Source organism: Xenopus laevis, chromosome 6S, assembly GCF_017654675.1.
Source record: "Xenopus laevis strain J_2021 chromosome 6S, Xenopus_laevis_v10.1, whole genome shotgun sequence".
Lineage (NCBI taxonomy): Eukaryota > Metazoa > Chordata > Amphibia > Anura > Pipidae > Xenopus > Xenopus laevis.
Window position 1 is genome coordinate 48,476,624 of NC_054382.1, and position 25,457 is coordinate 48,502,080.

Consider the following 25,457-nt stretch of genomic DNA (forward strand, 5'->3'; position numbering starts at 1 on the left):
GTTGAAATCGAATTGCTGATTGGTTGCTATGGGCAACATCACTTTATGAAACAACCAACAGTACATACACTATGCTGTCTGAAGTCTGATTTCTCCACCGTACTTTCACATAGCTGCAGCATCCATATGTACAGTATTGTAGGCTTCTGTCATAGCAACTTCGTTATTATCAAGTACAATGTTGAGTTATAACAGAGAAAAAATGAAATCATTTTAAAATAAAGAATTATTTGCTTGATATTGATTCTATGGGAAATGACCTTGTCATAAGTAAGAGCTTTCTGGATAAGAGATCCCATACCTGTAGTATGTAGAGCAGGGGTCCCCAACCTTTTTCACCCGTGAGCAACATTCAGATGTATTGGTAGCCCCTATGTGGACTGGCAGCCTACTGGAGGCTCTGTTTTGCAGTGCACCTGGTTTTTATATAACCAAAACTTGCCTCCAAGCCTGGAATTCAAAAATAAGCACCTGCTTTGGGACCACTGTGAGCAACATACCAGGGGTTGGAGAGCAACATGTTGCTCACGAGCTACTGGTTGGGGGTCACTGATGTAGAGTCTATAGTGACATCTATACCTAACAATTTGGTACCTGGCTGAGAGCTCTGGTGAAAATAGGGAAGAGGATCTTTCACATGGCACATGCCAACTTGCTACTTCACCTGATGACTATAAACTCAGATGGAATCTTCACAAATGCCCAATCTAAGTAGACTTTCCAGCACCTGCTAAGCTAATATTTCCTAATATTGGACCAACTTTGCAAATCCATTGTTTTCTGTTATGTTAGTTTTAAAGCACCCCGTTATTTATATCAGACAAATGTTACAATCCAGGCCTGAATTTCAATTCACACTAAATGCTAGCTTGAAAGGCCAAGAGTGGATCATCGTCTCCTTTATGACATGAAGCAAGCTGCAGATTCAACAGGCCATTCATAGATGGTATTCTCTTTAACATCTCCTCAGCTCTAGTTTCCATTCCAAAAGGGCAACGCTTTTCCCTTTGATGTAAAACATTCAGGCATTTCTCAAGTGAGATGGCCAAACAGTATAGAAGTAGGGGCTGTAACTCTATAAACAGATGCAATTTCACATAATTTGACTGAATTTATGGTAATGTACTTATGTTATTTAACTTTGATGCTACCTAAAGAAAATACTTGGATATAGTTAATTCAGATTGTTAAAGTACAATACTGAAATTGCTTTATTTGTTGCTGTGAAATATTTCTATTTAGGTTACATCTGTGGTACAGTACTTAGAAGTTACATTGTGGAAAAACAACACATACTGTATTTTGTGATGCGTATATATATATATATATATATATATATATATATATATATATATATATATATATATATATATATATATATACACACACATACACACAGGTATTTATTTGTCATCCACAGGTTCAGTAAAAATATAGGCACACAGCTCAGACAGTATATCAGATGTAAATGCAGGTGCATTCCATGAGGATGTAGTCAAGGCAGTACAACATCGCTCTAGGTAAAAATTCATCACACGTGGTCTGGATCTCACCCAGTGGAGTGGTCAGGGAGGAGAACCTAAACCTCACACCCTATCTACTGTGGTCCTTTCACTGTAGGCAAATCTTACATCCTGTGAAGCTACTCCCTGCTACACCTCCTTGATGGAGCACAAAGCTGCTCTTTCTATCTTCCCTCGCTGTATTACTCTCACGGGGTCCCTGCTCCTGACTTACACACTTAAGGGTCAGGTCCCTCTAGGGCAAACTGGCTTTACTGGGCCTAGGTGTACCCAGGCTCCCTTGAAACATCCAGCTGGATCAGCAACCAGAAGCCAAAGAAGAAGATACACCCCTTCTCACTCACTAACTCACATTAACCCTATGGGTCCCGCTACACACACACACACACACACACACACACACACACACACACGATATCTGTCTATCTTTAGTTTTTACGTATTATTATGGGCTGCATAGTTAAAACTGGAGAGGTTTAGCAGGTCAGCATATTTGAGAAGGGGAAATATTTGTAAGTTTGTATTTATTCTGGACAAAGAATTATTGAATTATCTGTAAATTCATTGCACTTTTATTTTTACATATCAGATTTTAGAGTCATATTTTACTCAAACTGTCTTGCTAGAAGTTACTGTAATGCAGATCAGTATATACATTTCTTATTATATCTTCAGATTCTACTGCAATATCGTTTATCATGGTAGCTTACATACTGTATTCCCTAGCTGCAGCCTGGCTGGACGAATGGCTAATGCGGGCAGCCAGAGCTGGCTGAAATGTATTGAATGGCACTGATCTGCCTCAAGGACATTGTAAAGGGTCTGGATTCCTTCCTGAAAGTCTACATTGTTTTTATCCCTTTCTTTTTGGAAATTAATTGAAGCAGCATTGAGTGGGAAAGTAGATGCTTCATTTGATGCTCTGTGGGGAGTCTTTAGGAAAGACCCTCATGTGAACAATTAGGGGAAAGATACTACCTCAGGATCAATAATGCCAGCAATGAGTAGCCAACAATACAAATTAAACAGAATGCAGGGTTTAATTAACTTGACATAAATGGATTTCTAACCTGCAACCTTAGCAAAAGTATCTGTTATCACTTGCCATTATGGGTTTCCCCAGTAACGTAACTAGAGGGGGGTGGACCCTGGCGCGGGACGTGCTACCGGGAGCCCCCCCGCCCGTACGCTGTTTTCTGCGTGTGTGCAGTGGCGCTCGAGCTGCCGGGGGGCCCTGGCTGGCCTGGCCCCCTGCTCCCCTGGTAGTTAGACACTGGGTTTCCCTGGCAAATTGGGGTAAATTTACAGTATATATCCATTGTAAAGTGAAATTAACATTTTGAATGGGCATCAATGATTCAAAAAGAATACATTCTGTATTAAAGGCCACTAACCTGCAAAATGATCAGTTACAATATGCTCAATACATATAGAACTGAAGGAATGTTTTAAATATATTTCACTATTCACAAAATAAAAACTGCTTTGTACACAGTCTGCTATCCCTGCTAAAAAATTAAAACACACCGTATTCATCAGCTGATTCTTACCGGTGCTGCAAAATATGGACTATTCTTACCATTGGTAGTTGTTTCTATTATTTAAGGGATTCCAGGGTAATCACTCTGTATCCCATGCCACCCTCCAGTTTACTAGTCTACTACTGAAAGGATTTACCAATATTTCTAATATTGGTAAATATATACATTATACATTTATATATACATGATAACATTCAGCCATAGCATAAATGCATTTTAAAACGGTAATTCACTTTACCATTAACTTTTAATAAGATGTAGACAGTGGTAGGCAATTTGCAATCTTTTTTTTGTGGCTTATGAAATATTGAAATGTATTACTCTGCAAGGTTTGAAATTTTTTACTCAGTACCCCAGTACAAAGTGATCTTACTGCAACTCCACATTATATTTATAAAAGACCCCTTTTCTAAGGCACATCTGGTACAAAGATCAGGGGTGTCAGCATTAATGAGGTGAAGTCTGGCAGGGGTGTAATATGCTCTATGTATGATATACAATTGGATGGTACGTAACCTATAGTTGGGGGGATACCAAATGAGTAGATTCTTGTGCTTACTGCCATTCTTCCTCCGAGATATTTGCCACATCTGTTTCCCATTTATGACATAGCTCCTGGAGAGTACTACCGTGGACACTCTGCTGTAATCTAGCATACAGCATTGTAACTAAACCTTTGGTGTGCCCCCTATTAATGTATGACAGGAATGGGTGGGTGGAAAGGGTGATATTACATTGTTTGTGAGCTACTTTAAGGGCGCGACTGAGCCTATAGAAATGTATCCACTGGTTCTGCGGGAGGTGGTGGCGATCTCGCAACTGCGCAAAGGAGATTGGTTTTCCATCATGCCACACATCCCCAAGAGTAATAATATCACACTGTACCCACTGAGGCATAGGGCCTAGTTTGGCAATTGCTGGGTAGTCCTGATTATTCCAAAGTGGCGTGAGTGGGTCTGTAACTGTAGACATTATTGCTTTATTAACCAGCTGCCAAGTCTTACGCAGTGACTGAAATAAGGGCAATCTCGGTACCTGATTATGGTTATTCAGTGGTTTACCCAGGAACCAGCTTATTGGGTTTAGATCAAACCCAGTTAATTGTGCCCAAAGAGAATGGAGGATTTTATGGTGAGCACTCTCTACCCAAGTGACTAGATGCCCCAGTTGGGCTGCCAGATAATTCAAATACATATCTGGTAGGGCTAGACCTGCTTTAGCATGCATTAGTTTTTCCAACTTTAGCCTGTGTCTGGAATGGGCCCTAATAAATTGTCTAAAGAGAGCATTTGTTTTAACAAAATAGGATTTGGGTATCCACACAGGGGCATGTTGAAGCATGTATAAGAGTTTGGGCAAGAAGAGCATTTTAATACGCTGGACTCTTCCTGAAGGACCAATGGGTAAATTAGACCATGATTTCAGCTTGTTCGCCATCCAGTCAAGAAGTGCGTCTAGGTTTAAATGCTGATAGGACCACAGATTAGACGTCACTATCACTCCAAGGTAAGTGAACTCAGTCACTATTTTAAAGGGAAAGCTAGCCGAACATTCATGTTCTATAGGTGGGTCTATCAAAAGCGACAAACCAGTACCTTTACCTCAGGTTGTACTTTGTCTTGTACCACAGTGTCGCCATCCATTCTTGTTACTACACTCCTCATTGGGGCATGGATTGTGCGTCTTACTATCCTAACTCTCTCCTCTCAGGTGAGCTCCACTTCCTCTATCCTGTAACTTGCTAGTATAGGCCAGGAGAGCTTGTTCCTCTGTGCAATGACTGTTACATACTGTATCTCTAAGCCATTTGTCCTCCCTCGTTTCTTTGAAGTGTCCTAGGGAAAAAGACTAACCATGGTTCACACTGAGGGTTTGCTGCCACCTACTGTCCAATCCAAAGAACTATTTACATTAAAATATTTTTTCACCTCCTTACAGGTGCTACATGCAGTCTTTAAAAGTCAGCTTGCATGGACATTGGTCAAATACTGCAAGAAGAGACATACAGATGAGAAGCAAGTAAGTAAGCTTCTCCCTGTAAGTCAATAAAATCAACATTTTGCTTGCTTGACTGCATAAGAGACAGACTTAATACGAAAACACTAGCCTCACAAGATGAAGTGTTTCATTTGATTTGTAGTTTTAACAGGGCCGATCCTGGCCATTTTGCTGCCTGAGGTGGCCTTGCTTTTGCTGCCTCCAACCAGGGGGGGCACTGCCGCCTGAGGCGAGTTGCTCAACTTGCCTCATTAGTGGAGCGCCCCTGAGTTTTAACAAAGTTGGGCCAAGCATCTGTGCCTGTGTGCCCCCAAAAACAAGTTTATTATTCTCCCATTTTAGTAAATCAGTCCTCTAATATCATCTGGTGCAAAGGCCCAGTGAGAAAATGCTCCTGAAATTTTATATGTAACTATGAGATCTGCTTGTTTGTTAGGGGGGCGGCATGCTGCCCAACCACACACATATTGGTTCAAAAACACTGGGGATGCACTGGAGTTACAATCATTTTTTAAATTCCCATGTCTCCAATCCCCATTGCTCCGGTCCAGATGATTTGTACGCATAAAGGGGAGGGGACAGGGGCGACGAACGGCAGTGGGCCTAGGGGCACCCACTACGTAAATCCGGCCCTGGTAACAAAATAACCCCCAAACAAGGTGAAAAACCAAAAACAATAGGCCCTACAATCTTTATTAAAACTTTATGCTATACACCCCATGCAAAAACATCCATTTCATCACACTGTTTAATATAGTGATCACCACAAGGCATCTGTCTGGCAAAGTGATTCAACCAGCTTACCTGTCTCTGGCCAGATTGCCTTGAGTAATAACTTTTACTTGCAGAGATCATAATGTTTTTCCTTTGAAAATGTTGAATTTATATGTTTTTGCTTTTCCAACATGTACCAGCTTTCCTTGCTCTTCGCAAAAGTAAGTTTTACAAACTAATATTTTAATCAATGACCTCTCACAGAACGAATGGTGTGACTGCCCAGGGTAGGGAAGCAGAAATTTGTAATAATATTTATATTTCTTGTTATTCTTGCTTAATGATTGAATCTCATTGTCATGCTTACCTATAACCTTCCCAAGGAAAAGGGCCTTTGGTCCATTAAACTGGGTGTCAGAGGTGGAAGGAAGGCTGTAGACTGCTGGTGGGTAGTGATCAAGCTGAAAGGAAATATGAGACTTATGAGAAAAGGGAACTGCAAGCGTTTTCAAGAGAACATGCTTTTAATATCCTATACTGCATATAGGTCATTGTTTTACTTCTGCAGTACTAGAACAACAAATGCCCTTGAATGAAAGGACAGCCATTATTATAACAGTACAACTACACAATGCAACATTTTCATATATTTATGCTTCCATTCACAATGGAATCAAACCCAGATGGTCAGTTTTATCAGGAGTAAGTTAACCTGTCTGAAAGTTTTTGAGGTGTGGGAGGAAAAGAAAACAGCCAGAGGAAACCCACACAAGCCCAAGAAGCTGCAAACTCAATGTAAATAGTACCTATGCTGGAATCAAACCTAGAACTCCACTGCTGTAAAGGAGCAATGCTGACCCACAACTCTGGATGAACAACCAGACATATACATATCAATAAAAATAGCTTGATGACGCAACTATGACTTTCATCATAACAAATTCTGTGCAACATGGCTTCCCAGGGGGGCCCAGCTGTTTTTCTTGGTTTGGCTATCTTAGTAAACACAAGGCAGTGAAAATGGATCAGGGCCAATGCTTCTGACAGAACATACTATTTTACAATCTGTCCAGATAAATCCAGAATGTAACAGCTCTACAAGTATGCAGCAGTCATGTTTTAAGAACAGAGACATCAAATAACTTGGGTACTAATTATCCAGCCAGGCCTTGATTTTTTTAGAAGACATAATTCCTCTTACATTACTTTACCATTTAATGATTAAAGGGTAAAGCAATAAGGTTTCAAAACAAACCAATGTATTTGCAGAAATTGAGTTGATACCCTCAGAGATTACAGTTGAACAAAATATCTCCTCTATAGGGATGGGCGATTTTTTTCGCCTTGTTTCGCCACAAAAATGACGCTCATAGACTTATATGGCGTTGCATGTCAAAAAAAATAAGATAAAAAAAAAAGACGCTGTGCGACAAAAATTTTTTGACTCCCATAGACTTTAATGGGTGTCAGCGACATTTCGCTGGCAGCAAATTTTTGGCGAAACGAAACAAGTCAAATTTGCCCATCCCTACTCCTCTACTGTTTCTGATTTTTCCTGAGGCTGGGCAATCTTTGTAGTTATGCTATTTTGAGGAATGTTACAGAGTTCTCTTTAATGTTAGACAATAGCGACACCTAGTGGAAACAATTGAATATTCATTTTACTAAAATTTTTAGTTTGCAAAGAGAGCGGTATTATGAACATAAATGAAATAACTTTATAAAAACATACAATAGTCTAACATAGGGTAGGAGTGAAAACATTGATGTGTTTGGTGCTTTAAAGAGACATGTCCTCAGAGTTCTGGGATGTTTAAAGCTAGAACAAAGACACACCCAAAAAACCCTATACTTCACTTAAATGAGTGCTTTGTTCTGGCGATCCTATGGGGCAAATTTATTTACCTCCGAATTTGTGGCAGCATTGACTTTGCCGCACTTCGCCAGGTGTAGATTCGCCAGGGCTGCGCAAATTCATGAAGATCCGAAGTTGCGCACAAGTTACCGAACGTTTGCAAGTTGCGCTATGAATGTTACGATCAGCGGTTCCAAGTTGCACTAGTGATCTGAAATTTGCATACGGCGTGCAGTTAAAGTACAATGGCCGTATATGCAGCAGAAAACACATTACACTACACAAGGCCAGGGAACTTTAATAAATGTATTCTAATACCCTACACATGTGCCCACAGTATAGTTTAGGTGCCATATGTTATCAAATGTAGGGGGGAAGGAGGGTACACTAAAAAAATTTCGATTTCTTTCAGCCTATCGCCCTTAAAAAAGTAAAAGAAAAAATTTCAACTTTTTTTGAAGCAAGCCCTATCTTCTCTATTGCACTTTGCCTGGTCTGAGGTGGCGAAGGCAAGTCTGGCGCAAGAGGTAATGTTCAGTAAAATGCACAAGTTAGTGAATTAGCGTAGTTACGTCCCTTCACCATAGCGCAACTTCGCCTGGCGTAAGGGTGCGAATTAGTGCTAGAGTAGGTCCACTTCACTAGCAAATTTACGCCAGCACCCGTTAGTAAATTGGCAAAGTAATGAAATGACGTCACACTGGCAAATTTGCGCTAGAATTAGCCGCTTCGCGCTTTAGTGAATTTGCCCCATGTGTTTTTGCTGTGAATTTACTATAAACATGCATTAAAATAATTATTTAAAATAATTATAAATAAGTTATTAAAATAATCCCTCTGTGTAATAATGTAAGACTTAAATTAACCCTTGCTCTGTTTTCAGGGCAGCGTAAACGACAGTGCGCTTAGTAAGAGGAGAAAGGCGTACAATGATGAAGTATTGTGGGCGCATTCGTGTAACATGCGAAAAAGGGAGCGCTAGATGTAATGCTCTCAAATTGAAGAAATGAGGCGCATTCTGATGCCATCTAGGGGTATATTTATCAAAGAGTGAAGTTAATAGTGAAGTTCCGCCACTAGAATGAAATTCCGCCACTCTCCATTCATTTCTATGGGATTTTTATAGGCGTATTTAACAAAGGGTGAACTTTCACTTTCACCCATTGATAAATACGCCTTTCAAAATCCCATAGAAATGAATTGAGAGCTGCGGAATTTCACTCTAGTGGCGGAACTTCACTCCTTAGTGCCTTAGTACCCCTTAGTGCGTCTATTAAAAGTTAGAATATTGGGGACAGTAAAGGCACCAACAACGCGGAATGAATGGCAACAAGTATGGAGCCATAAAATCTACTGCACAAGATGTATAGGGAATTGAAGAGGCCAATGCTCCACAATTACGGGGATTCCCACTAGTGACGCCACTATTCAAGGCGCCATGTTGGGAGACCTTGTGTTTTATAAACAAACATGTAAATAAAGGGCAGCATATAGTGAATAGTAAAGAAGAGCATAAATGTCAGTGGATAAGTATAACTCACTTAGTCCGAGTAGTGGTTTGGGTGTATATACCCCAAACCAGTCGCTTTGTCCATGCACTGACAAAATTGCCCAAGGATTCAACCCCACAAATAGCTGAACAAAATTATGGTTAGATAAAAAAAGGGGTTTTCATAGAGTGGAGTGTTTACTCACCACATATTGGAAGTGGCCCAGGTGCACTGCCCTGAGCCCTCAGCATGGGGAGCGGACAACCGTAAGCGAATCTGTGGCAGGCACTCAAATAAAGGCAAACTTCCATCAATTTGTAGAAATCAAATAGAAAAGATTTATTATGTCCTCAGCCTACACTACTGTTTCTAAAATTCAGTAAAAAGTGCAAGGCTTGAGTGCAAATTTGGCAAGACCAAGTTGGATTTATTATCCCTCACACAAGCAGCATCTGCTACAACCTATTCAGTATAAAAATATCTCATTGCAGTTGCTCATTACAGATTTTTCTGTGGAGACAATGGTAAAAATATGGACACCATAATAAGGATAGTAACAGTAATGTTTGAGGACACCTGTAAAGCAAGCTTAGTAGCTATGGTCTTTTAGCATCACCCTTCAGCCTCTATGATAGAAAAACAAGATACTAGGTTTTTTTTACTTTGACTCAGGGCACAAGAGCACTAATAAATGCAAAAACATGGTCCTTAGTGCTTATTTAAAAATTGCTTGTGTTCAGGGTCTGGCTGTCTTCTGCTCTTAGCACCAGATTGGGAAGGCAACCCAGTCTTTATCAGATGCCATAGACCAGATTGTAAGTGATGGGCTACATTGTGGCCTGTACATGTTGCTCCCTAACGTATACATTTGCAATGCCATACACGTTACAGGATGTTTAGGGGGTGGAGAGGGAATGCCTGTGTACTTTCCTCTGTCTTTCTCTAATGAATCCAGTCTTGCCAAACAGAGAAGCATTGTATTCATGGGGGGTAATGAAAGTCTTTGCACTCCATTTTGGAGCCCAGAGACCTGTGGTAATTTTTCAAACTCAGGGCAGGGTGAAAAGTACAAAAACATGGCATATTGGCCTGTCTTCATAAATACATAACATAATGATGATAATCGCCTGTCTCTTAAAGGGGTTGTTCAGCCTCAAAAACTTTTTCCAGTTCAGTTGTTTGAAGTTTAAAGTTTATTGTTCCTGTCTCTAGTGTTTCAGTCTGGAAGCTCAGTAATCCAGGTACAGATCTGAACTGTTACAATTTGCTCCATTAGCTGTTACATTTCTCAGCAGCATCTCTGGAATATAAGAAACTGTTGTATCAATTTTAGCAACTGCCTTTAATGACACTCATGGTAGTATCTGCTCAGCAGTGACAAAGATAAGAAATATATTAACTAATGTATCAATTTAGAACAGTTACAGAGTCGAAGATCTCCCCTTCCCAGAGCTGCCTCAGAAAGACATTCAAATGTGAAAAATAAACCTTTAAACTTCAAAATTTGAAAATCTTTTACAAACCGAGAATACAAAGCAATTGAAAAGAGTCTTTATTTTGGTGAACTGTCTGAAAACAACTGAACTGTAAGAAGTGTTGGAAGGTGAACAACCCCTTTTTCCTTATAAATAGAGATGTTTGTTTAAACAGCAATGTCCCACAGCAGTGGTGGGCACTTCTATACACAAAAATTTAAATTTTGTCAACTGATGACTGATTTTTATATATTAATAATATATATATATATATATATATATATATATATATATATATATATATATATATAGATAGATATATAGATATATATGAAATATATATTATATTATTAATATATATCTATAAAATTGTGTAAGCATTATAAGTTGTTTCGCAGTTACTCTCCATAGACTGAGGATTGAACTGTCAATACATTGATGGTGCTTGACAGCCAGCCTGCAGTTACATGCCACACAAAGAATATTGTCAGGGCAATTTTTGAATGCAATGTTGGACATACTCTTGTGCTACTTTGAAGTTTTTCAATGAGGATGAAATGTCTCAAGGCTACTTACTCTGTTTTTGGAATAAATCAACAAGGCAGAAGATGAGACAATTTGGTAAAATATTCAGCAATTTTTACATAGCTTTCTTATGCGCAGAACACAAAGCACCAGTTGCAGTACAGCTTGCACAGTCATGAATAATTATCTGTCATCTGGCAGCTATTTGTATATGTGTGACACTGCATATAACCTTTCAAGTCACTTCAACAATTCAAAGACCTGTTCTTGGAAGGAAAAAAAAAACAAGTATATGCTTTTCTGATCATCCCTCTAATCCACTTCTAATGTGTTATAATTAAGCAACCAGATGGCTCCTACTCATAAAAAGTGATTTTTTTTTTTAAATATTCAGGTGTCTGCATAGTTTCTGACCAACTTCTCCAAGGTACATAATTAGGTGCAATTTGGGACAAAAAGAAACAGCTCACAGGGTTAAAAAGAAACTATGTATAGGAGAAACATTTTTAAACTAGACTATACTGGAAGGGGTATGCAAAAAAGTATAAAGCAGGTATAGTGTGCCCTGGCTATGAAATCTTGTACTTTACCTATCATAGCTAATGTCAGACAGCAAGTTCCACACAGCACGGCAGGTCACTTTGGTGTGAGGAGGCCTCCCCAATTTCCACTTTAAAAGATTGGCCCTATTTTTAGCGAATAAATCCAAAAACACCACATATTTCCTTTTGTATTTATTGGCTAAGCCTTGGAAACATCTTATTTTCAATGTGTTTAACTGGACTGGACTACACTCTCTAATTGTAAGTGCACAGTATACTGCTCCCATACCTATTTAGCTTAACTAGGTGTGTATGAAGCATGTAAACTTGTAGTATCACCCCCCCACCCCATACCCATACAAATTACATGGAATCTGCTTACCACCATGGAATGGAATAATGTACCATCCACTCAAACATTTGGTCTCACAGGATTAAAAGTAAAAATTGCTTGAGGCGGGGTTTTCCTTTTGTTCCTATTACTGTTTAAGTTAATTTGATTAGATAATGCTGGAAGCAATTTGGAATAAGCACATGTTCATTTACAGAAATTAGAGACCAGCAAGGACCAGATATGTCTTCGGATTACTATTATGTTAGTAAATATTGTTATTTTTTAACTGTATAAAGGCTGGGCAGATAATTTCAGCTGTAGCTCTAGGCAGTGACCTACCTTGTCCCTTTCCAACTCTACCTATGATCAACCCTATCCCTACCCTTTCCAGACAAGGTAATTTAGGAATAGGCAGCAGAAGATGTTTTTGCTTGAGGGGCCTGGTAAAGGTGAATAAGTAGAGTGTGTAGCACTGTGGAAATTTTTTAGCCACACACAAATTTTCCCCACCCACCTAAAGTGGAGTGCGCATAAAAGCAACATACAATAACCTTCTTTTTTAGTTCCATGTTCTTTGATTTTCTTTCCCTTTTTATTTGTCTTGTTCCTTACAGTAAAACAAGTTGACTGTTTTACATCCTGTAAACACAGTATGAGGCACATTTTTCCCTAGACGTACTCCATGTCAGTACGTTACGGGATAGCCCCTCCTCCCTGCTCCAATTAGAAGGAACCTCCCCAAGCCTTTAAAAGGCCAACCACACCCACCTACCGGCGTCTTTTTTTTTCCTTCTCTTATGCTCTTGGCTTTGTTCTCTGAACAAAGGCCTCAATCATTAGAAGCAAATTTTTGTTTTTCTCTTTTACGCCTAGGAAAGCATTAGGCCTGCCCGGAAGGCGTCCTAGGGACAGGGGTTTTGGTCCATGGGACCTTTTTTCCCCCCAGCACACTACCTCAGACCTGGAGTCTTCTGAACTTCAGCTTTTGAATCAGGTAAGGCACTGAGGTGCAATGTTTGCTACTCCTTGTCTGCCTGTATTTCAGTTGCCTTCCTGTATTGCTATCAAGAGCATTGGGTGGCAGGTGCTTGTCCCCCCATTCGTGTGCCCTCCCGACCTGCCCAGATTGGCCTCAGGCGGCACTGGTGTATGTGGCCCCTACACCCCATTTTTACGAATGGGCGAGGGAGGTGGCAGTTAACTTAGGCTAATTAGTTAGGGGCCTGAACCTTACTGCCCCCTGTTACCTTTGTTTTATTTTTGTTTTAATGGGGGCAGGTCATGGCCAACTGCCTCCCTCAACAGACTTTCCTAAGGTGGAGGTAGTTAAAATAATAATAAAAAATAAAAAATATAAAAAAAGTTTCGCTATAGGCTTCATATTATAGCAAACTTGGGCCTGTGCAGGAAGCACCAACACTAATTATCCAATTCGCCTCAGTATAACCTACGCAGTTGCTTTGGGTTCCCTGCCTATGCAGACACCAGCTGAGTATAATCAGGTCCAGCTAAAGCAAGTGGAGATGGCCCCGCCCACTCTCTAACTCAGCAGGTGAGGAAGCTGCAGCCTCAGGTAAATCCTGCTGTTGTCAGTAAACTTGTGAGGCCTGTTTTCCCGTTAACAATAGAGTGTCCTGGAATTTGTGACATTAAAGGGTCTGCTTCCAGCCTTGCCTAATGAGCAGCAGGTAAGGAGTGTGTCCATATGCTGTTCTGCAGTGTACTAAAGTCTAACTAACTGCTTGCATGCTATATATTCATATGCTTATCTGCACTGTGTTATGATTGTTTCCTGCCTGAAAGCACAAGCCATTTACAAATAGGACACCAGTAGCCCTATTGAATATGGATCACTGGGCTGGGGGGGCTGCTAGGCTCTGATATATACTTGCTATAAACATCAGATAATCCATAATATGTATTGCACTATTTTTGTTCTGCATTCTATGTTTTGGCTATTGCTCACATAGAACAGGTAGCCATAATAGAGGTCGAGCAAAGGTCTGGCTGAATGCTAGGGCCTGATATAAGCTTGCTCTATGCAGCAGCTAATCTAAACTATGGACCTCATGTTTCCGTGATTGTACCTTTGCTCCTATTTTGTTCTACAGCTTAAGCTCTGGCTATTGCTCATATGTAAAACGTGGCCCTACAGGATGTAGAGCACAGGTCTGCCTGGCTGCTAGGCCCTGAGACATGCTTGCTCGAAGCAGCAGCTAATCTAACTATGTATTTCATATTGCTGTGATTGTACCTGTGCTACTATTTTGTTATACAGCTTATGCTCTGGCTATTGCTCACAAAGAACACGTAGCCCTGTGAGATGTAGAGCACAGATCTGTCTTGCTGCTAGGTCCTGATACATGCTTGCTATAAGCAGCAGCTAACCTATCTATGTACTACAGGTTTTCTGCAGTTTACGAGTTGGCTATTTCTCTCATGGAACAAGTAGCCCTAATGGATGTAGAGCACAGGCCTTTTGAGTTGCTAGGCCCTGAGATATGCTTGCCCTAAGCAGCAGCTAATATAAACTATGTATTTCATGTTACTGTGATTGAATCTGTGCTTATATTTTCTTCTGCAGTATATACCCTGGCTATGGCTCACCTGGAATAGGTAGCCCTAAGGTATGTAAAGCACAGGCCTGGGAACGGCTAGGACCAGATTTACGCTTGCCCTAAGCAGTAGCTAATATTTTATGTATTACATGTTGCTGTGATCATATCGGTATGCTCCTATTCTCTGCAGTATGATATGCTCTAATTATTGCTCACCTTGAACCAGTAGCTCTAATAGATGTAGATCACTGGACTGGGTGGCTATGAAGGTCGGATATAGGTTTGCTCTGACTGCAGCTAACCTAAACTATGCATTACATGGGGTTGTAATTGTTTCTGGGGTACATTCAGGTTTAATCCAGATGACTACTGATAGGAATACCTACATATGAATGTCTTTTCATTCCATGGCATTGCTCCTGGGATAAGATATGGCTTAATAAATTAGACACTAGGCAATATTTTTTCCCAATGGCAGGTAAGCTTAACTTTGTCTTGATAAACACTACAGGAGTTCTGAAGCCTGTCTGTCCTAAGGATTGCTGGGTTAACAATAACCACAGGTATGTACTACTTTTGGGACCATTGAATGTACATTTTTCCAGATTCAGCAGCCTTGTATCACCGATCACTGCCTGAACGAATGGAGGACCAGATAATTGCTTTGCCCAGTCAATTGTGCAGTTTATTACTACCCAAGCAGCTCGAGCTCTGGGGTCGGGTACTGTGCTCTACCAGGAGTTTAGGACTCTGACCGAGGTACATATTATTATCACATATTTTAATATATGCTTGCACCATGGCCCACATCCTGCAGGGGGATTCTACTGCCTTCAGAACAAATGCTCAATTAATTGATAAACTCCATAATACAACTGGTCTACCAAGCAACATATATGTTTGCATCTATAAGAGGGCCATAGGCAGGTGCATATATTTTAATACTAAGGCATGTATATGAGTGTGTATATATGTTTGCACAGATATCTATATATGATTTGTGTCCTTGGGATGGGTTCTTTTTTGGAACCAGAAACGTTGGCTCAATAAACCTATATTTTTATGCAACATATAGTATTTTTGAAGATTCCTGGAACAATCAGTACTTGAACTCTTCATCCATAAATTACTATAGCAGCCAGGACATCTGGCTAGTTTCTAGGGGTGCAACCTGTGGAAATTCCATATTCATAAGTTTAAGGAAGAACAAGGTATACAGTTCTCTATGCTTGGCTGAAGGATCCCCAGATGTATTTCTACCATTTTCTAGGGTGACTCCTTAGTGCCTCTACAAATTAGAGAGGGGAGCCACTACCCAGTGTTATTCCTATACTATTTCTACTGATATTCTTAATGTCAGGATAGATGAGACATTTTATCTGCCAATACAGGGTGTCTATAGAGACAGGGTACACATACATATCAGGCCACTGGGAATTTGCATAAGGTATATATTTCAAACCAAGGGTTTTCAGGCTATAGGAGTCCTCAAAGTGTCTTGTTAGTCCATAGAGATGACCTCTGTTCAAGTCTGGCCCAGGATAGGGATATTCTGCTTATACTACCTTATACTATCATCAAAACGGCTTTGTGACTTAAGGCTCTGTGTCCAGAAGGCACTTATTTTGGGCCCATTTATTTATTTTTTTCTTCAATTTCTCAATCCCCTAGTTAGTGGTCTTTTAGAATACAGGGCTGGCTGTTCTTCCACACCAGATAGGTAACTGATTGGACAGCAGATGGAGGCGTCCTAGGAGCGTTAATTATTTTCCCTCTCTATGTCTGTGCCCTCTTGGAACACCAGCAGTTTTGGATCTTTCCTCCTTACAGTTACATACTGCAGTTGCTACTTGTCCTATTGTTTCGGCCCGAAAATGTACTTGGCTCTTCTGAGCAGGATCATAGTCTTCCCTTAAGTGGGACGGTTGCAGTCATTACAGTAGAGTGTAATCTCTTACCACTTCTAGTCATTAATTTCATTGAGAATGAATTAAGGATATTTTATGTATCTGTCATACAGGTTTGTCTAGCTTCAAATGGGATGCTTGGAAGTATTTTTTTTTTTGTCTGTTTTGACCATGTCTGTCACATTATTCCCTATGCTAGGGGGATTACATTTACACCTGCTGAAATTGTGTCTGAAACATTCGCACAGAGCTCAATGTCCAGGTACAGTAACTTCCAGATACAACACTCCTATTATCCTGGTTTGTTCTCGGATTCACATTCCTGCGCCACTCCTGATACATATGACCCAGCATGACTCTAGTAGATCAGAGGCCCTTCTGACACTTACTGGAACATCCATAGCGTCCCTCCAGTTCCAAGGTCAGCCTCAACGATTAAATATGTAGTATAGTTGATTCCACATATAAGTGGGTCCCTTATGGGTAGAGAGAACACAGGTTTGTGGGTGACTAGAAACATTTATCCAGGGCATATAATCTGCCTCCATAAATCTTGGAATTAGTCCTTTAGTTGCACTGTGGTTATTGGGATCTGTAACCTTAGGGGTATTCAGTTATACCTCTCAGAGTACTAGGTTGGGTCAACCAACAGGGGCTCTTTCTAGGTACTGGAGTTGCTCAACTCTTTACAGTTAATTGAGTCTGCCTCATCACAGGACCTTACACAGGGTAAGGAATTCTAATCCCAATTATTTTCTCAGGTGCCCTTGTCTCCGATCTTTAGGATCTGCTTTCGGTTAGAACAGTCCTGGTAACATGCATTCTGATATGAAGATATTTATGGTACTGGCCTTGGGTACCTCAGGGTTCATTGGATATCCTACATTTATGGATATATCCTAAGTAGATCATTTCTATATTGTGTCTGTTTTGGGTTCTTACTCCTACCAAGTGTTTCTTACAGGTACCTTGCAATTTGCACTGAATTTAGGCATACATGTGATGAATGCTATTTGGTGAGTAGGAGAGTAAGTATTTCAGCTTGCTGAATTCGCCTTTTACAGGACTGTCTTCCTCTCTCTCTCTCTCTCTCTTCTGGAGGGTGAAGTGGTGGTTAGTGAGCTAACTTGTTCCTCACTCTCAGTGGGCTAACATCTCTCTCTCGCGCTCTCTCTCTCTTTCTCTATAGTATATGCTATACTATAGCTCTATTCTTAGCCTGGTGAACTTATTCTGGGGTTTTCACCTGGACTCTCTATATTAAGGTAAGGAGTTTGCATGATGGTGGACTATCTAGTCAGAGATACTCCTTTCCTTATTACAGTTTCTTCTTAAAGCATATTCCCTCCCATGGGATAACGTTAACTTGCTATGTCCCGTAACGTACTGACATGGAGTACGTCTAGGGAAAAAGGAAGATTATTTCATACTTACCGAGATCTTCCTTTCCTAGACGTACTCCATGTCAGTACACCCGCCCTTTCTTTTCCGGTAATTTAAGAGCTTGTTACAAAGACGCCGGTAGGTGGGTGTGGTTGGCCTTTTAAAGGCTTGGGGAGGTTCCTTCTAATTGGAGCAGGGAGGAGGGGCTATCCCGTAACGTACTGACATGGAGTACGTCTAGGAAAGGAAGTAAGTATGAAATAATCTTCCTTTATCAAGGGTTGAATATAGAGGGTTAATAAACCCTCACATTCGACCCTTGAATTGTATCCTTCGAATATCGAATTCGAAAGGATTGAGCGCAAATCCTTCGATCGATCGAAGTAAAAATCGAATTGAACAATTTTAAGCGATCGATCAAAGGATTATTCTTCTATCAAAAAAAGGTTAGAAAAGTGATGGGGAAGGTCCCCATAGGCTAACATTGTACCTTGGTAGGTTTAAAGTGGCGAAGTATTTTTTAAAGAGACAGTACTTCGACTATCGATTGGTCGAATAGTCAATCGATTTTTAGTTCGAATCGAAGTCGAAGGTCGTAGTAGCCTATTCGATGGTTGAAGTACCCAAAAAATTACTTCGATATTCTAACTTTTTTTTTTTTTAATTTCTTTCTTTATTTTTTCCACACAAAAAACAAAATAAACAATACACAGAAAAAAAGGGGGGGGATACAAAAAATAAATACAGGGGAGGCATTGAGTGGATAGTGCATTAATGCATTAATCATATATCCTGCATTTTTTATCTTTTTTATTTTCATATTTTGCATTTGTGGATATATTTTGTTAAGCTTTGGTGGAGTTAAATGCCACCTTGTAACTACTTTATATATTGCTTCTTTCATTTTTGATGCCCTTGCCTTTTTGTTACCTTGCTTGAAAATATTCAACCACATTTGTTCTGATATATTAACACCCAGTTCTTTCTCCCAGGAATGACAAAATGATGGTGGTTTAAATTCACGTGAATTAAGGAGGATATCGTATACCTTTAATCAAGTCTGGGTCAGTTTCTATTATCTCTTACCATTGTGTTAATGGTCTGTCCCAGTTTCTCTCTCTTTTCATATTTATGAAATAATATAATTGATTATATCCCCATATATCCCTAGGATGTTTCCCCCATCTTTCTTGTAGTTCCTGTAAAGGTATAATCTTATCTCCTCTGATAAAGTCTCGAATTTTTGTGGGTTTATCCTCCCATTTCTCCCACCTTTGATATGTTCCCCTTTCCAAGCTAGGGGGGTAGTTTGGATTAAGCATCAATGGTTGTAACACATATGGAGCCCGGGTCAGATACATATCTACTTTATTCTTGTGCCATACTTTGAGGGTAGTACTTATTAAGGGATGTTGTGCTATCATTTTAGTCTTTACCCACTTGTCGTCCCAAAGCGCATTTTCCGTTGGATAATCTCCCCACTCTTGTTCAATATGGCTCCAATCTTTTTTCCCTTTTCTTGTCATCCAATTTAATATTCTAACCAAATGTACAGCAGTATAATATAGATATGGATCTGGTGCCGCCATCCCACCCTTCTCTTTAGGGTCCGTTAAGATTTTATAACTAATTCTTGCTTTTTTCCCATTCCATATAAACCTTATAATCAGCGATTTTAGTTTTTTTAAAAATGTTTGCGGTAAATCTATTGGTAGAACTTGAAATAGATATAATACTTTTGGCATAACAACCATCTTTATAGCTTGTAATCTTCCTGTCCACGACATTTTGATTTTTTCCCATTTATCTATTGTTTTTTGTATAGATATTAAGATAGGTATATAGTTATCTTGGTAAGCCTTCCCCAGATCCCCACATATATTTACCCCTAAATATTTAATGGTAGATAGCGACCATTTAAATGGGAAATTTTGTTTAATCTGCAGTGCGATGTCCTCTTTCACATTTATGTTTACGATCTCAGATTTGGAATAGTTAATTTTAAAATTTGAAAATTCTCCAAATAACTTCAATAAGCTTATCAAATTTGGTAGGGTAATTAAAGGGTTTGTTATATAAATCAGTAGATCGTCAGCAAATGCTGCGGTTTTATATTCTTTACCCTTTATATTCATTCCCGAAATATCCTGATTGTTTCTTATATTGGAAAGCAGTACCTCCATCACCATTAGAAACAAGGCAGTCGGTCTGTCGTATAAAGCCAGTATTCTCTGTCTCATATGCTCCCCAATTCCAAAGTTAATCATTGTTTTCTCCAAAAATGCCCAAGTTATTCTATCGAATGCCTTTTCGGCATCTGTCGTAAGCAGAAAAGTTGGGATATGAAATTTTTTTGTATACTGTATTATAGATATTGTTTTTGCTATATTATCCTTTGCTTCTCTTTTAGGTACGAAACCTGCTTGATCCTGGTGGATCATTGATGGTAAGTATTGTTTCAATCTATTTCCTAATATGTAGGCATATATTTTCATATCATTATTTATTAAGGATATGGGCCTGTAACTTGAACATAATTGAGGATCTTTATCTTGTTTTGGAATGATCGTAATATGTGCTGCCTGGGCATGGAACCCCTTCTCATCTGAAATATTATTAAAATGTGATTGTAATAAAGGTATTATCTCAGTTTTGAATAATTTATAAAACCCAGCTATATACCCATCAGGACCTGGGCTCTTTCCCGGGGGCAAATTGTCATTCCTTCTTCAATCTCTTTATATGTAAAAGGTATTTATATATGGGGTGCCGTTTGTCCCAAATACATTCTGTATACAAAACTATCCCTAATACACAGAATGAATGTCTCTCATGTTATATAAGTATTTGTGACCATACATAGAGAAAAAAAATATACAAAAGACTTATTTATATTAAAGAATGAAAACAAAACCTGGTTAGTGCACAAAAGGATGTCATTATATCACAAACTCCATTCTGTACATTTAACAAGCAATCTGTCGCACAAATGTATAACCTCCATGTAACGGACACACTTACGTGCAAAGTTACTTACAGAATGAATTATGTAAAAAAAAATGGACATAATATATAATAGTGTAACTAACTAGTGCTTGTCAAGCTAGATTTGACTGACAAAATAGATATCTGTGACAGAAAGCAAGATTTTATAGCACAGGATTCATTCTTTCCACAAAATGACAGTTTTGTTTCACAAAACAGATAAAATAACCATTCTGTGAAGCAACACTGTCAGTCACATTCCTGAACCAATAAGAACAAAGCTTCTTGCCATATACAAACAAGATGAGAAGTGGCCAGCTCTGCTCCACATGGCTAAGGCAAAGTATCTGGCCTGCTATAGAGGGCGTCCTCTAATGTCCCCTGTGCTGCATAGTAAGAAACATGAACAAACCTTTCCTAAAAGGGCTGCTGTTAAACACTACAGGTTCATAAATGGAAGTTTTTACAAATGGCTGAGAAATATAATGCTGCAATATATAATATATAATGCAAAACTTATATAAATATGATCATTTTAGGTGATATGGCTATTCTTATTGTAGTAACCTGCTTGTGTGGCCATTTTGGTTAAGGGCATTCCTGCTGTTTTGCCCTTATTTTATGACTCACTCCTGTTCCTCTTCCTGTCTAAACTGAGAGTAATTATGGGACAGGCCACACCCACCTGTGTTGTTGTATTAAATGTACCAGAAGTTACTGTGCTTGTCTGGCTGCTTTGCCTGACTCTCAGAGTCAGTTATAAGTTTTGTATATGATAGTTAGACTCCAATGTCTCCTCCTAGCTGTAACCTTGCACCAATTAGCTTGTAGTAGTCTCTTAATAATGTGCTTAGCTATAGTTCAACTACTTCATAATAGCTTTAGCCATAGACTTGGGACTGATCATGTGCACACACATTGGGGCTCATTTATCAACACTGGGCAAATTTGCCCATGGGCAGTTACCTATAGCAACCAATCAGCGATTAGCTTTTAAAAGCCATCTGCAAGTAGAACAATGAATGCAGCAATCTGATTGGTTGCCATGGGTTACTGGCCATGGGCAAATGTGCCCAGTGTTGATAAATGACCCCCAAAGTGTGTTTAGTATGATGTGTTGGTTATATGAGCAGCCACTCCTGAGTACTGTGTGTAAACAAAAGGCTTCAGGACTTCAACTTCACCTCCTTTCGTGAATTTGGGTCTTTTCGCCGCTTCAGGACTTAAGCTTCGTCTTTTCGGCACTTCCGCAATCTGTAATATGCGAAATGGCCCCATGGCTTGGGCGCTCGTAAAGGGGACCCGGCTCTTTGAAAAATGCAGCACTTCTGGCCCGGAACACTTGTCCCCCCTGCTGGCGGCCCTGGACATGCATGTGACTTGGGCACAGTTGTGCTCTCTGCTCTAGTGTTGTGCTCCCCTCGACCCACTCTGATGTGAAAGGGTTAAGCACTGGGCAGGTAAGGGACGGCATCATTAGAGTCTTTTGTTATAAATAAATATAAAGCATTGTGCAGCTTGTTGCTTCTATGTAAATAGATTATGATCCCCTAAAATTGCCCCTGCCTAAATGACCCCCTTTTGTTTACACACAGTACTCAGGAGTGGCTGCTCATATAACCTTCACATCATACTATACAGAATGCGTGGTCATACCTGCCAACATTTTGGAAGTAAAAAGGGACAAAAAATTTTTTGTCATGTAGCGCAGCCAATTTTTTTGACCACACCCATTTTTGTGGCCACACCCCGTAATAACCATGTTCATTTTACAAAGTTTGGCAGGTTATAAAAGTTTGAAAATATTTCTCCTTGTCTAAACTGTTAAAATTACTTATTTTCTTATCTCAAAATTGTTACAAAGTATCTTATTTGCACCTGTTAGCTGTACTGGCCTCTCTGCCGAAAGCCAATTAAGTCAGAAATTCTGTTTATTTTTCTGGCTGTTCAGTGCAGAGAAAAGAGGGACTTTCCAGTACAAATGAGGGACCTCAGGTTGAGCTGTCAAAAGAGGGACTGTCCCTCTGAAAAAGGGACAGTTGGGAGGTATGCGTGCACATGATCAGTCCCAAGTCTCTGGCTAAAGCTATTATGTAGTAGTTGAACTATAGGTAAGCACATTATTAAGAGACTACTACAAGCTAATTGGTGCAAGATTACAGCTAGGAGGAGACATTGGAGTCTAACTATCATATACAAAACTTATAACTGACTCTGAGAGTCAGGCAAAGCAGCCAGACAAGCACAGTAACTTCTGGTACATTTAATACAACATTGCAGGTGGGTGTGGCCTGTCCCATTATTACTCTCAGCTTAGACAGAATGAGGAACAGGAGTTAGTCATAAAATAATGGCAAAACAGCAGGAATGCCCTTAACCAAAATGGCCACACAAGCAGGTTACAACAATAAGAATAGCCATATCAACTAAAATGATCATATTTATATAGGTTTTGCATACTTTTCTTTCTCTACAATCATTATAAGTGCAGCATTATATTTCTCAGCCATTTGTAAAAACTTCCATTTATGAACCTGTAGTGTTTAACAGCAGCTCTTTTAGGGAAGGTTTGTTCATGTTTATTACTATGCAGCAGAGGGGACATTAGAGGGCGCCCTCTATAGCAGGCCAGATACTTTGCCTTAGCCATGTGGAGCAGAGCTGGCAACTTCTCATCTTGTTTGTATATGGCAATAAGCTTTGTTATTATTGGTTCAGGAATGTGACTGACAGTGTTGCTTCACAGAATGGTTATTTTATCTGTTTTGTGAAACAAAACTGTCATTTTGTGGAAAGAATGAATCCTGTACTATAAAATCTTGCTTTCTGTCACAGATATCTATTTTGTCAGTCAAATCTAGCTTGACAAGCACTAGTTAGTTACACTATTATATATTATGTCCAACTTTGTTTTTACATAATTCATTCTGTAAGTAACTTTGCACATAAGTGTGTCCGTTACATGGAGGTTATACATTTGTGCGACAGATTGCTTGTTAAACTGTACAGAATGGAGTTTGTGATATAATGACATGCTTTTGTGCACTAACCAGATTTTGTTTTCATTCTTTAATAGAAATAAGTATTTTGTATATTTTTTTTCTCTGTGTATGGTCACAAATACTTATATAACATGAGAGACATTCATTCTGTGTATTAGCGATAGTTTTGTATACAGAATGTATTTGGGACAAACGGCACCCCATATTTATATCTCTATTGCCTGTTCTTCTGTAAGTGGTTTCAGTTTTGCATCTTTAATGAATTTTTCCATTCTTTCTAAGTTGGTTAAGGGTTGATTATTCTTTTGTATTCTGTATAATGCTTGATAATAATCTTTAAACGATTCTGCTATTCCCTTAGTATCATAATGGGTAATATTCTTTGCATTTTTAATTGCTATGATATTATTATTAGACTGTGTTTTTTTTAATAGTTTAGCAAAGTATTTATTGCATTTATCCCCTAACTCATATATGTTCTGTTTTGTTCTTAAATATGCTCTTTTAACTTTATGGTTTAAAAGGGCTTTAAGTTGAATGCGCTTATTTTCCAAAACTATTAGCGTCTTTTGTGCTACTGTTTCTTTATGGATCTGTTCTAGTTGGGATATTTCTTGTACTATATTATTAATCTCCTCTTCTCTCTTTTTTTTCAGCTTGGAACCCAGGGCTATCAGATAGCCTCTTAAAACACATTTTACAGTTTCCCATAAAGTTGATGGCGAAATCTCTGGTGTTATGTTGTTTAATATAATTAGTTTGATCCATTTTTGTATCATATCCTTGTTATCTGCATTATGTAATAAAAATTCATTTAATCGCCAGTTGAACTCTGGTTTAGTTACTCCTGGTATCGTTTATTTCGTTATTACCGGTGCATAATCTGATATTAATGATGTGGCTATATAGGCGTTTTGAAATAAGTGTGCCCATTGTTGTGATACCATTATATAATTTATTTGTGAATAAACCTGATATTGCTTTGAATAGTGTGAATAGTCTTTTTTTTGTGGGTTCATTACACGCCATATATCCACCAAGTGTAGATCAGTTAGTGATTTTTTTAACTCGCTTAAGGTTTTTATAGGATATGCTAGTTTTGCCAGAAGAAGATTTTTTTAACTCGCTTAAGGTTTTTATAGGATATGCTAGTTTTGCCAGAAGAAGAATCTGTAAGCGGGTTCAGCATAATGTTAAAGTCTCCCTCCAGAATGATTAATCCTTCACTATAGGATTCTAGCACCTGTAAAAATTGTTGTAAATACGGTACCTGTATATTGTTGGGGACATATACATTTGCCAATGTGCATGCCTGGTTGGCCAGCTTCCCCCTTACTATCACGTACCTTCCTTCCGAATCTATTTTATAATCCTTTAATTTGAAAGGTAAATCTTTATGAATCAAGATCATTACTCCAGTTGCTTTCTTTTCTGGATTGTTACTCATATATACTTGTGAATATGTTTTTAGATTTAGCGCTGGTAGGTGATTCTGTCTAAAATGTGTTTCTTGCAACATTATTATTTTGGCTTTATTTTTCTTACACTCATAAAATACCCTTGCTCTCAACGGGTTCATTTATCCCATTTACATTAAATGAAAGAACCGTACATTCCATATTCGT

The 25,457-nt window shown here is 39.1% G+C and overlaps 1 protein-coding gene and 1 long non-coding RNA gene across 2 annotated transcripts in view; one reads left to right on the forward strand and one right to left on the reverse strand.

Moving 5' to 3' along the window:
• Nucleotides 1-25,457, reverse strand: part of LOC108719696 (contactin-associated protein-like 2) — a 1,103,988-nt gene that overhangs the window by 21,917 nt on the left and 1,056,614 nt on the right. Inside the window, exon 21 of the mRNA XM_041567571.1 lies at nucleotides 6,144-6,237. Coding sequence (XP_041423505.1) covers nucleotides 6,144-6,237 — 94 coding nt within the window. The remainder of the gene's footprint in view (nucleotides 1-6,143; nucleotides 6,238-25,457) is intronic.
• Nucleotides 18,527-24,656, forward strand: LOC108719995. Its single transcript, XR_001936294.2, has 3 exons — nucleotides 18,527-18,909; nucleotides 20,256-20,291; nucleotides 24,489-24,656. It is a non-coding gene; the product is annotated as an uncharacterized LOC108719995 (long non-coding RNA).